This window comes from Panthera pardus, unplaced genomic scaffold, assembly GCF_024362965.1.
Source record: "Panthera pardus isolate Hobbes unplaced genomic scaffold, ASM2436296v1 HiC_scaffold_16, whole genome shotgun sequence".
NCBI lineage: Eukaryota > Metazoa > Chordata > Mammalia > Carnivora > Felidae > Panthera > Panthera pardus.
Genome location: NW_026526721.1, coordinates 67,764,331 through 67,777,491, shown reverse-complemented (window position 1 = coordinate 67,777,491; position 13,161 = coordinate 67,764,331). Strand labels below are relative to the sequence as shown.

The window sequence follows — 13,161 nt, the reverse complement described above, 5'->3', positions numbered from 1 at the left end:
CTTCAGTGGCACCACCTGCTAGACCTTGAAATTCAAACGGTTTATGACTAGTTGCCATTTTAATTAAGCATTTTATTAACTTGCAATAGAATTTTCTTCATTTGTATTGCCTTTTTTTTCCCCCTTAAGTAGGCTCCATGCCCAGCATGGAGACCAATATGGGGCTTGAATTTACAACCCTGAGATCAAGACCTGAGCTGCAATCAAGAGTCAGATGCTTAACTGACTGAGCCACCCAGGTGTCCTGTATTGACATTTTTTTTTTTAAGTTTATTTGAGAGCGTGAGAGGGCAAGTGTCCAAGTGGGGAGGGGCAGAGAGAGAGAGAGAGAGAGAGAGAGAGAGAGAGAATCCCAAGCAGGCTCCATGCTGTCAGCACAGAGCCCTACTTGGGGATTGAACCCATGAACTAAACTGAGATCATGACCTGAGCTGAAATCAAGAGTCGGATGCTTAACCAACTGAGCCACCCAGACGCCACCCCTGTGTTGACATTAAAAAACATTTATTTTTAATGCTTATTCATTTTTGAGAGAGAGAGAACAAGCAGGGGAGGGGCAGAGAGAGAGGGAGACGTAGAATCTGAAGCAGGCTCCAGGCTCTGAGCTCTCAGAGCCTGACTTGGATGGAGCTCAACCTCACGAACTGTGAGATCATGACCTGAGCCAAAGTCGGACATTTAACCAACTGAGCCACCCAGGTGCCCCTGTATTGACATTTTAAAATAGTGGCTATAAAATAAAAAATTACCTTTGTTGTAAGTTTTACCACTTGGTCTTTAGTACAAATATAGTAATTTTGTTAAGAGGTACTTGCATAATTCCGTAAATGTTTTCATGAATAACGTTCATTATTTTTTACCCTAATATCTACCATTCAGAAGCTTTAAAATACCTTGTATGTACATACAGTAGTTGTCAGATTGAAGAAACTATCATAGGCTTACATGTATGTTTAGAATAATTCAGCTCACCATGCCAGGACCCAGTTTCTGATTTACTCTTCTGTCAACTTCTGAAAGTTTTTAAAGATTTTAATAAAATGTAATAAAATTTAATTGAAAATTTATGGTTATTAACATTTCTATTAAAATTATACCTGACATGAGAGATGAGTTAATTTCAGTTTCAGGATCTGTATCTTTGTTGCATTCTATCAGTAGTAGGAGCGAATTCTGGACACTTGGTAAATTTTCCTTATTCTCATCTTGAATTCTAAATCTCAGATATAAAGCCAAGCCATGTATTAATCAACTGAAGGCAGATTGCTAACAAATTCAGAGAAATTATCTTGTAGTTTGCATTAATTAAAGAAAAATTGCTGAGAAAAAGGCAATTTGCTTTTTGATCATGTTTCACTATCTCCAAAGAGTTAGTTGAAACCAAAGCTGTAATCAATTGTCTGAACAACATACTATGTTTAGAAGGAGAAAAGACTCTTGTGCAACACTAGTTTCTAAGTCATATCATTAGAAATTGCTTCATGCTGCAAGTTTAGACCTAGATACATTTATCCTTTAAAGGCTGTCAAAGTTGCTTCAGAATTTTTATAGCTCTTTGCATATATTTCTGCCTTGGAGTAACTGAGCGCATCCCTGGGCTATTTAATTAATACAATGTAGATTGCATTCTTCTTTAAAGGAAATTGTAACACTTAAATTTGTTAATTTAATGGCCCAGTTCATTGTTGATTAAACTATCAGAAGCCAAATTACTTTTATCTCACAAGCAGCTGATTGTTTTATTTCATTGGTAGGCTTGAGATTCTGTAAATATGCTAATTTCTTGTTAAAGTGAGCATCCTACTGCTCTGTTCTGCACACGCTTTATAGCACTTTTTATTCATTTAGCAAATGTTTGAGCATTTAATATATTTCAGCCACTGGGCTAGATGCTTTCTCAGCAAATTTTACTTTTTAGGGGTCTCCTATTAAATAACTTCTGGGATGTGTGGGATTTTTAGATCAGATCATTAAATATTTTTTATTTAATGAAAAAATATTTCTTTGAAACTGTTCTGTCAGAACACTACTCATGTGTTACTAATGACCATGTATTTATTTGTGGAATGGTGGCAAGATATATCTTACCCAAATAGGAGAACTCTTTTGGGAATGTTCAAAGCCAGATCCATTGGCTCTGATTAAAATAAGCAGAATAAATAAATCCCTACCCCAAAAGGTCTGGTGCTTCTCTTTTTCTCTGCCCTTTAAAGTTCTAAAAGCAAAGTGTTCAAAGCTAGAATATTTCACAACTGTAGAAATGAAAGAATGCTATTATAGGGTCAGACCAGCCATGATTCATTCAGTGGAAGTCACAGTATTTTATAGAGAGAATAGGGTCGTCCTTGAAAACAATAGCCTCAGAAGGCAAGGTGTTAAACCAGTTATGAACTATTAGCAGTCTTGACTATAAGAGTTCATTTTTATATGTGAAAGGATTCAGGAGGTAGGATTTTGCTGGTAATAGTTCAGTGGCACAGAGATGGACATTTTTTGTATTCTTTCAGCTGAGGTTTGCAATTTAATGGGCCTTTAAAAAATTTTTTTTAATTAAAAAAAATGTCAAGTAATCTTTATGCCCAACATGGGGTTTGAACTCATGTGCCTGAGATCAGAAGTCACATGCTCTACCAACTGAGCCAGGCAGGCACTCCCTGGGCCTCTCTTTTATCTCTCAAAGGAGCTAAACATGTCTGCTTTTCAGGCAAAATATAGAAGAGAAGGCTAAGGACAAAAACACTGACTCAACAACGTCCAGATACATCTCTGGCCACTCCTGTCTGCAAAGGAGTCTAGGAATTGTAATTTTTCAGCCACACCCATTGCTCAAAGTTCTGTTAGTAAGGAAGAAGAGAGTGGGTATTGGATAAGGTAGGCAACTAGCAGTCTCTACTACAGCTATTACTCCACTACCCCCTGCCCACCTGCGCACAAACCAAAACATTCCTCTCTCCCCAACAGCATGTATGGATTTATTATCCACTAATCGACCTAAAGGTTTCCTTAACTTTTTTCTCTTTTCAGATTATATATACTCTCTCTCCTGAGTTTGTAGTGCCAGTGTGGGTCCCACGGTTTTAATTCTCTAGAAGCAGTCTTGTGCAGTGGAAAGAGCATGGGACTTGGAATCAAGCAATGTGACCGGTGGTTCCAGTTCATCACTGGTGTGCTGACCTTTGACATCTGAGCTTTCTAGTCTTCCTTTGGATAATGGAAATAAAATGCCTTCTCTGCCAGTGTTTTATAGGCTTCTAAGAGGATCAGATGAGCAGTTTTAATGTATATAAAAGTACATGGCAAATAGTAAAGCATCATATGAGTAAATATATAGTATTGTTATGATGATGATGATGTTCAAAACCAAACTCTTCATCTTCCCACTAGAATGAGCTGTTGCTCCTAACTTGTTTTTTATGTCAAGTCAGAATCTGGAAACCTTTGTCTCCCTTATAGCTGCATCTGCCTCCCATCCCACATCTCTTTAGTTGTAATAGTCTTTGATATTATTCTGTTAGAATTTCTTTATCTCTACCATCTCTGCCTCCCTTACTGCCACCCTGTGTTGTTCAGAGCCTTACTATACACGTCTTACTTGGCTAGTACATCAGCTAAGTCCGGTCCAGTCTTTACGTCTCCACACATTTCTACATAGCCCTTACTTTTATTGTTTAATGGATATAATGTACCATGGGAGAAATTTACATAATATTTAGTAATATTCAGTAAATATTTTTCTCCTTTTAGACATTCGGCTGTTTATATTTTCAGTTTTTATATTATGGTAATAGATATGTGTATGTGTGTACATATATAATATATATGAATATGCACATAGCTGATGATTATTTTGTTAAAAGCAAATTCCTATATCATGAGTTACTAGGTTAATGGGTGGTTATTTGAGACTTCTGTTTCATTTTTCCACTTGTATGCCGAAGGATAGCACTAATTTCTCTGCCACAGACAATGGAGTATTATCATGAATGCATTGGAGCTTCTCATAGTCTAGCAAAACTTAAAAAATGTATAATAAAAAATACAACCTGTCCATTTTCATGTACATGGAATCCAGGTACTCCCAAGTCCAGGAAGATTTGGTGTGTCATGATCTCAGTAACCTTGCACTGACATATTTATAGGCTAGTATGGGTCAAGACCGCTACTGTGAATTTATCAAACATGTCAAAAGTGCAAAACAAGAATCTCAAGGAAATACAGAAAATTTTATTCCTGGTTACATTCTGTTTTCCTTATAGGCTCTTCAGCACTTAAAGATAAGCTTGAGCTTCATTACTTTGAGACCTAAGGATTCCCTGTCTCCTCCTCCCTCCATGCAGCCCCCACACAACCCCCAGCTCTTCTACCTGCCTTTCCCTCTGAGCGTCCACACTCATCTCCTCACTCGGGAGCCCTCAGTGTGTAGACAGTGACAGACTGTCCTCAGATGTCTTCCTTACTTTCATCAAGTGTTTAGGGAAAGATTCTGAGTGTCCTTGTCTGAGAAGAGAGACCAAATTGACTTAAATTTCCATTTTCTTTAAAAACAAACCTTACATTCAGACAAGTATGAATTAATCAAGTTCCTTGATAACTCCTTCCCCATCCCTCTTCCTTTTATGAGAAAGTTTAGAAGAAAGTTGGATGCTGTGAGAATTTGGATTATTTATGAGCTTTCCTTAATTTTTTGAATTAAGTACAGAATAGGTAATGAATTACAGGGTTTAGCTGATTGTTCTAGAGAATCAAATATATGCTTATGATTTTATATATATATATATGTATATATATATATACACATATATATATATACATATATATATGTATATATATATATATATAATCAGAGTATGAAGCACTTTTTAACTTTCCCATACAACTTTCATCTTAAGATGTCTTTAAGGAGAAACTTTCTTGTTCTTTTATTTAACAAATGCTTATCATTACCATCCTCTCCAGGATTAATAGTCTATGATTCTGTGAAATTTATTGAAGTACTCAGTAAGTTACAGTATTCGTTTGTACATATCCCTTATACTGTTTATAGATGCAGTTGAAGTCAAGGACTAACACTGATACCCATCCTAGTACATCTTTTACGTTTAAAAAAAAAAATGTTTAAGCTGATTTATTTATTTTGAGAGAGAGAGCACAAGCAGGTGAGGGGCAGAGAGGAGAGACAGAATCCCAAGCAGGCTCCATGCCATCAGTGCAGAGCCTGAACTCATGAACCTTGAGATCATGACCTGAGCCGAGATCAAGAATCAGATGCTTAACCGACTGAGCCACCCAGGTGCCCCTGTCTTTTTAAATCTTGAAATAAAAATAATCCCCCTCACCCCGTTGACTGATTCAGTAGTCTTTTTGGATAAACACATGGTAAGGCAAGTAGAATTCTTGCTGGCTCCAGCACCCCTAGTTGATCCAGCATAGTTCCCATCAGTGTTTCATACTGTTTTCAAAAAATGATGCGTTCTAAAGTTTAAATGTAATTGAAAAGCCTTTTTTAAAAACATTTTTGACATTGAAAATTGTACATATTTTCCAATGTTCAAAATTTAACATGAGAAAAATAATTTAAGAATTATTGTTTTTGAGGTCAAATATTTATGTAAATTGTAATAAATGAAGTGTAAAATGTATAATTACATAGAAAAATTTACCATAATAGAAATGATATTAGCTATTATTTCTTTGTATTATATGAAATAACTTTATAGTTATCTCCCTGTTGCTCTATTTATTTCTCTCCCTAGGTGAACATATCAAACCTTTTACACCAGAGAAAGCAAAAGAAATTATAATGTCTTTACAACAACCTGCAATCTTCTGTAACATGGCTGTTGATTGGCCAGCACAACACTGGACTGCTGAACACCTTTCTGAGGTCCTTCATGGCAAGCAGATACGATTCAGGATGGGAATGAAAAGAACAGATACAGGTAGGACTATGAGTAATCGTAATAATAATGCCTCTTCAATAGCATTCCCGTATTCTTAGCAGTGGTTTCCTTATCTCTAGAGAATCCTTTATTTCGAATCCTGTTTTTGACTATTGCAGATAGGAAGGTTTTATTGGAAGTTTTAGATGGACAGTTTGTGTTAAGGTTTTTTTTTAGACTAAACAACCTATAGTTGATAACCTTATATAAAATGTATTTGTTCATGTATCATGGCTCATTGAATGTGGTAGATGCTTAAGATTTGTTAATGTGCTATTCTTTATGTTCCCCTGTGACTGAAAAAGATTAATACTAATCTAATAGTCTCTTTTACTTTTGACTCACATAGAATGTGCCCTTTCATTTGTGGCTTCAGGCTCTATATTTATAGTGCTTACTCTTGGTTGTAATTGTATCTCTCTGCTTTATCAGCTGTCTGACCTCTATGGCACTGCATAAATGTGAGAAGTATGTAAAGGTGGGGTTTTTTTCATCCTCTTAAACAGATTTTGCCAGCTCCTCCTTCTTCCCTCAAGACTTGTAACATTTCGATATTTTGCCTTATAGTCAGATAAAGCAGTTACTGTGAACTCTAAAAATTAATTTAAAGGAAAGAAACAGCGCTGTTTTTAATCTAAAGGAACCCATGACCATTGTCTGGCTTCAGAATGTGTTTAACTTCTATTTAAATATGGGCAATTTTGCTAGTCTAGAATTTCACAGTGTTTGAAGCATTGCTGTGAAGTGGCTCTATGAATATCTACTAATAACTCAGAGGGAACTAGAAAATTACCCAATTTCCCTTCTAGCTTCTCCAAGCTTCCTTCTCTCATGCTGACCTTCTAGCATATCTCCCAAGAGCTATGTGGTTTTTGGTGTCTAGAACACTCTCATACTCATGGCAGGTAGAGCAGGCTTAATACCTCAAACTCTTTGGCATCTCATTCTAATCATAGATCAAAATGTTTACTGTATTTTAAAATTAAATGCTAGACCAGCACAAGGCACATAAAAATTCATCTTGTACTTTTTCTTTCTTGATTTTAGGCAAATAAATCTCTCCAGTGAAGTGTCTTTTAGACAATAATTAGGAGATAAATAAGAATTGTAATTTTTTCACACTGTGGTTAGGCTCTAACTATAATACTACCGTTAATTGCTAACAGTTATTGAGAGCTACTGTGTCAGGCAGTGTTCTGAGTGCTTTATACATATTAATTCTCTTAACCTTCTTCAAACCCTCTTAGAATGGTACTATTATAAACCTATTTTATAGATGAGGCACAGTGATTTGACATTTTCAAGCTACACTTAAGCATAAAAGAAAAAGAAAGTAGAAAGTCTCTGCAGTTGTGAGCAACTGCTCTGAGTTTTTACTGATGATAATTTTTTAAAGTTTATATGCAATTCACATAATATAAAATTTATCATTTAAAAATATACAATTCAGTGGTTTTAGCATATGCATCGTGTAGTACAACCATCACCACTGTCTAATTCCAGAACATTTCATCACCCCATCACCCCATAAGGAAGCCCAGTACCTGTTAAACAGTCACTCTCCACTCCCCATCTTACCCTCAGGTTTTGGCAACCACTAGTCTGCTTTCTGTTTGTTGTTGTTGTTTTAATTTTTTAATGTTTATTTTTGAGAGAGAGAGAGAGGCAGAGTGTGAGTGGGGTAGGGGCAGAGAGAGAGGGAGACACAGAATCCGAAGCAGGCTCCAGGCTCTGAGCTGTCAGCACAAAACCCCATGTGGCGCTCAAACTCGTGAGCCATGAGATCATGACCTGAGCCTTAACTTACTGAGCCACCCAGGCACTCCTGCTTTCTGTTTTTATAGATTTGCCTATTTGGGACATTTCATATAAATGGACTCATTCAGTATGTGGCCTTTTGTGTCTAGCTTCTTTCACGTAGCATGTTTTCCAGATTCATCCATGTCGTAGCATATATCTGTACTTCATTTATTTTTATTGCTGAAATTTATTTATCCTGATCATATGTATATACCACATTATGTTTATCCACTCATCAGTTAGTGGACATTTGTGTTGTTTCCACTTTTTGGCTATTATGGATAATGCTACTTTGAACATTTACGTACACATTTTTATGTGGGTATGTGTTTTCATTTCTCTTGGGATTATACCTAGAAGTAGAATTGCTGAGTCATGTGGTAATCTGTGTTTAACCTTTTGAGGAACTGAACCATGTCTTGAGCAGTTTCTCTTGATGTTAAATGTGACTTTTAAGTTTTATTTATTTATTTTGAGAGAGAGAGAGAGAGAGCGCGCGCACGCAAGTGAACAGTGGGGAGCAGAGAGAGAGAGAGAGAGAGAGAGAGAGAGAATCCCAAGCAGACTCTGAGCCCGACTTGGGGCTCAAACCCACAAACCATGAGATCATGACCTGAGTCGAAACCAAGAGTGGGATGCTTAACCAGCTGAGCTACCCAGGTGCCCCTAAATGTGACTTTTAAATGGCTACCAAGGGGTGCCTGGGTGGCTCAGCTGGTTAAGTGTCCAACTTCAGCTCAGGTAATGATCTTACAAGCAATGATAACTTTGTTTCCTTCCTATTGAATATGTATTTTTTTTCCCTTTTAGTTGCAGGTATGGCATTCATTTATTTATTTAGAGAACCATTTTTTTTTAATTTAAATTTTAGTTAGCATACAGTGCAATATTGGTTTCAGGAATAGAATTCAGTGATTCACCACTTACATACAACACCCAGTGCTCATCACAAGTGCCCTCCTTGGTACCCATGACTCATCTAGCTCCTCTCCCACCCACCTCCCTCCATCAACCCATAGTTTGATCTGTGTTGTTAAGAGTCTTTTGTGGCTTGTTGAATATATTTTGTATTTTTGTTTTAGGTCTTGGTTTGAGTTTTTCTAGAATGCTTGAGGTAATAGTACTTATACTTTGAATTATATGTATATCTTAGTTCATTTTAGGAAGCAGATAATGATATCTTGTAGGTCTTTGAAAACATTCTGGATCAAACTCATTTGCCAACATACATGCTCAGTGGCAATACTATACCTCAACTGGCAGTAATTTGGCAAAACATCTGTAGAAAGAACCCTAAACAGGTGGGGGTGCAATGATGATCAAAAGTCCTTCCCAGTACCTGTATTCCATGCAGTGTTTGTTGCTTATAAAACGATGAAGTCTAACAAAATGGAGACATACTTGTTCCTCTGCTCTGCAAAAAATATTTTAGGACTCCCTTTTATGAGAGTTAAAAGCAAACTCAACTTACTACTTCCAAATCCTGAGCTCAGTCAAGCTGCGTCTCACCTAACGCTTTGACAGTTAAGTGGGATGAAAATTGCAGCTGCCTAGGCTACTTCAACATGAAATGAAAGAACAATAATAATAAAGTTGGAAAGGAATAATTGCATTGCAAAAAAAATAAACTAAGAAAAACAGCTGTGCTACCCAGAAAGAAATTGTCATAACAGAATGAAAACAGTACCTTTGGTGCTGCTACTTCCTGGAAGGAAAATATCAAAAGAATTCTATTTTGAAATCACTATGTAAGTGAAAAAGTCTGTCATTTCCATTCATCCCATTCATAGTAATTTTCTCCTGACAGTAACAGTTCTCACATGTAATTTTTTCACTTTTGGATTTTTATTTTTTAAAGTACAGTTTGCTGTGACAGAACAAAGTCCCCTGATAAGGCTGCAACGCAGACATGGCTGTGAAAACTGGCCTTAACTCTGAAGTGCTGCTCTGTACCCCCAGGGGCAGATGTCTCAAGTAATGGTTTTAGTATTCAGTTCGATCGGTTGGATTAGTTTTATGAAGTGAAAATTCATAAGACAGTGTAATGTCTTTAGGCTTCCATTGGAGCTTACTGAAATGATTGTAAAATTACTCCTGTTTCCAAGCACCATGCAGCTTTCTTGCCACATGGGTTTTTGTTTGTTAAGAAACTCTGTGTGTTCCTATGTTGTTGGGGTAAATTCTTTTTTTTTTTTAAGTTGGACAATTTTTTAAATATTTATTTATTTTTAATTTTTTAATTTTTTAATTTACATCCAAGTTAGTTAACATATAGTGCAACAATGATTTCAGGAGTAGAATCCAGCGATTCATCACCTACATATAACACCCAGTGCTCATCCCAACAAGTGTCCTCCTTAATGCCCCTTGCTCATTTAGCCCATCCCCCAACCCACACACCCTCCAGCAACCCTCAGTCTGTTCTCTGTATTTAAGAGTCTCTTATGTTTTGTCCCCGTCCCTGTTTTTATATTATTTTTGCTTCCCTTCTCTTATGTTCATCCGTTTTATATCTTAAATTCCACATGAGTGAAGTCCTATGATATTTGTCCTTTTCTGACTAATTTTGCTTAGCATAATACCCTCTAGTTCATCCACATAGTTGCAAATGGCAAGATTTCATTCTTTTTGATTGCCAAGTAATACTCTATTGTGTATATATACCACATCTTATTTATCCATTCATCTGTCAATGGGTATTTGGGCTCTTTGCATACTTTGGCTATTGTCAATAGCACTGTTATAAACCTTGGGGGTGCATGTGCCCCTTTGAAATAGCACACCTGTATCCCTTGGATAAATACCTAGTAGTGCACTTGCTGGGTCATAGAGCGGTTGTATTTTTAACTTTCTGAGGAACCTCCAGACTGTTTTCCAGAGTTGTACCAGTTTGTATTCCCACCAGCAGTGCGAAAGAAATCCTCTTTCTTCACCTCCTCGCCAACATCTGTTGTTGCCTGAGTTGTTAATGTTAGCCATTCTGACAGGTGTAAGGTGGTATCTCATTGTGGTTTTGATTTGTATTTCTCTGATGATGGGTGATGTTGAGCATTTTTTTATGTGTCTGTTAGCCATCTGGATGTCTTCTTTGGAAAAGTGTCTATTCATGTCTTTTGCCCATTCACTGGATTTTTTGTGTTTTGTGTGTTGAGTTTGAAAAGTTTTTTATAGATTTTTGGATACTAACCCTTTACCTGGTATGTCATTTGCAAATATCTTCTCCAATTTTTTTTTTTTTTTTTTACTGTTTATTTTTTGAGAGAGTGAGAGAACTGGGGAGGGGCAGAGAGAGAGGGAGACAGAGGATTCGAAGCAGGCTCTGTGCTGTTAGTGCAAAGCCTGATGTGGAGATTGAACCCACGAACTGTGAGATCATGACCTGAGCCAAAGTCAGACGCTTAACCGACTGAGCCACCCAGGTGCCCCTGGGGTAAATTCTTAATGATGATGTTCATAATATTGTGGATATACATATATATATATACACACACACACACACACATACACACACACAAACATATATATATACACACATATATATGTATACACACACACACACACACACACACACCCATATACACACACACATATACTGATGGGTTACTGTTCTAAGTCCTTCTTAAAACTTGTCAAATTTTAAAAGTTCTTAAATATGCAGATTTTAATCTTTTAGATAAATGTACTTTTGTAAAGTTTTCCTACTTCTGAAAGTCAGGTGACAAGTTGATGAAGTAGACCTAGGATGCCTCCTTGACACCCCCTCCCCTCTATTCTTTGCCATTCTAAGGTTATAGGAAAAAGAGAGGTGGAGGAGAGAAAGATGGTCAAGATAATCCTAAGTAGTTCAGGGAGAAATGGAGGGAAAAGTTAAAGGTGAGTTAAAGAAGAGTTTGAATGCCCTTCTCCTCTTACTACTAATTTGACTAACTTTTGAAGGGCCCCAAGTAAATATAAGAATCAGAATTAGTGCCTGTTACTGAGAATCTACTTTGTTTCAGACATTGTGCTAACTGATTTACACATAGTAGATCTATATCTCTTGAAAGGATTTCGTGCTGATCATAATCAGGTTTCTTGAATATTAACTTTCCAACACGCATTTGAAATATTCTGCTTGTTGGGGCACACGGGTGGCTCAGTCGGTTAAACATCTGACTCTTGATTTTGGCTAAGGTCATGATCTCACAGTTCGTGGGTTCAAGCCCCGTGTGGGGCTCTGTGCCGACAGCATGGAGCCTGCTTAAGATTCTGTCTCTCCCTCTCTCTGCCCCTCACCTGTTCATGCTCACTTGCGTGCTCGCTCTCAAAATAAATAACAAATAACACTTCAAAAAAATATTCCACTTGTTACAAAAAAAAATTCATTTTTCACTATTTAGAAGAATAGTTCTTGTATAAATGAGTCCAACATCCATAAATGGACAGACAATTGTCTTCTCTCTAAGGTTTCCTCACCAACCCTCTTCTCTGGGTCTTTGCTTTTTCCTATGTGTCTGTGACACAAAATTGGCATTTAATTATGTCATGCCCCAAATTTCCTATTATTCTGGTTAAAGCTTTATATTTGTCTGAATATATTATCAACTGAATATATTTGTCTGAATATATTATCAAGAGTATTACCTATCTCTTTTATGCAAGCCTGAGCACAGTGCTAATTACAAATTAGGAACTTAATAAATGATTCTGAAATAAATGAGTTAATGAATAAATGAACAGACATTAAATCTGCCATTGGCCACTTAATAATTCTGAGGAGCTATGTATAAAGTCAGAAGATTTTCAAAAGACTGTTTTTTGTTATTGCCTTTTTTCCTTTTTAATCTGAAGAAGTAGTTCTCAAACTTTTTGGCTTCAGAACCCTTTGCCAACTCCCTTTGTTGAGTTCTCCAGTGCAGAGAAGATTGGCATGACTCCTGCACAAGGATGATGCAACTTCACGAAGCATTCCATATCTTTTGTAATATTTGGAAAAACAATAAATGCCATACCTTTAAAATAAATTATTGAGTTCCCCAACGAGCGTTTGCCAATGTGGATTATATCTAGTGATGCTTACCATATTATAAATTAAAACTGAGATGTTTTAAAAATACAAAAACATAAACACGTATTCCACTAGCTATCTCTGTAGTGACATCGACTAAGCTTCTAGAAAACTCCACCATACACTCGTGAGAGAATGAGAATGAAAAATGTCAGAGTATTATTGTGAAAATAGTTTAGACCTCACAGACCCCTGAAAAGGTCTTGGAAAATTAATAATCTAAAGTATACCACTGGATTACTAAATCAGGCTATACTAAGTGTAGTCTTTAAAAATCTTAACGTTAAGATCTTGTTTTTCACCTTTATGTTAAACCATGATATTGTGAGTACTGTAAATGGTTCTAATTATATCACAAGCACAAAATTAATTTTT

The 13,161-nt window shown here is 36.5% G+C and overlaps 1 protein-coding gene, 1 non-coding gene and 1 pseudogene across 3 annotated transcripts in view; 2 read left to right on the top strand and 1 right to left on the bottom strand.

Annotated features, from left to right (window-relative positions):
* The window catches only part of HSPBAP1 (HSPB1 associated protein 1), a 57,719-nt gene that overhangs the window by 11,510 nt on the left and 33,048 nt on the right, over window positions 1–13,161 (top strand). For both annotated transcript variants that reach the window (XM_019448583.2, XM_019448582.2), the window contains exon 2: window positions 5,754–5,939. In XM_019448583.2, the coding sequence (XP_019304128.2) occupies window positions 5,754–5,939 (186 nt within the window). The remainder of the gene's footprint in view (window positions 1–5,753; window positions 5,940–13,161) is intronic.
* On the bottom strand, window positions 2,577–2,649 carry TRNAR-UCU (transfer RNA arginine (anticodon UCU)). The gene has a single exon. It is a non-coding gene; the product is annotated as a tRNA-Arg (tRNA).
* Window positions 12,609–12,698, top strand: LOC128777487 (U6 spliceosomal RNA; annotated as a pseudogene).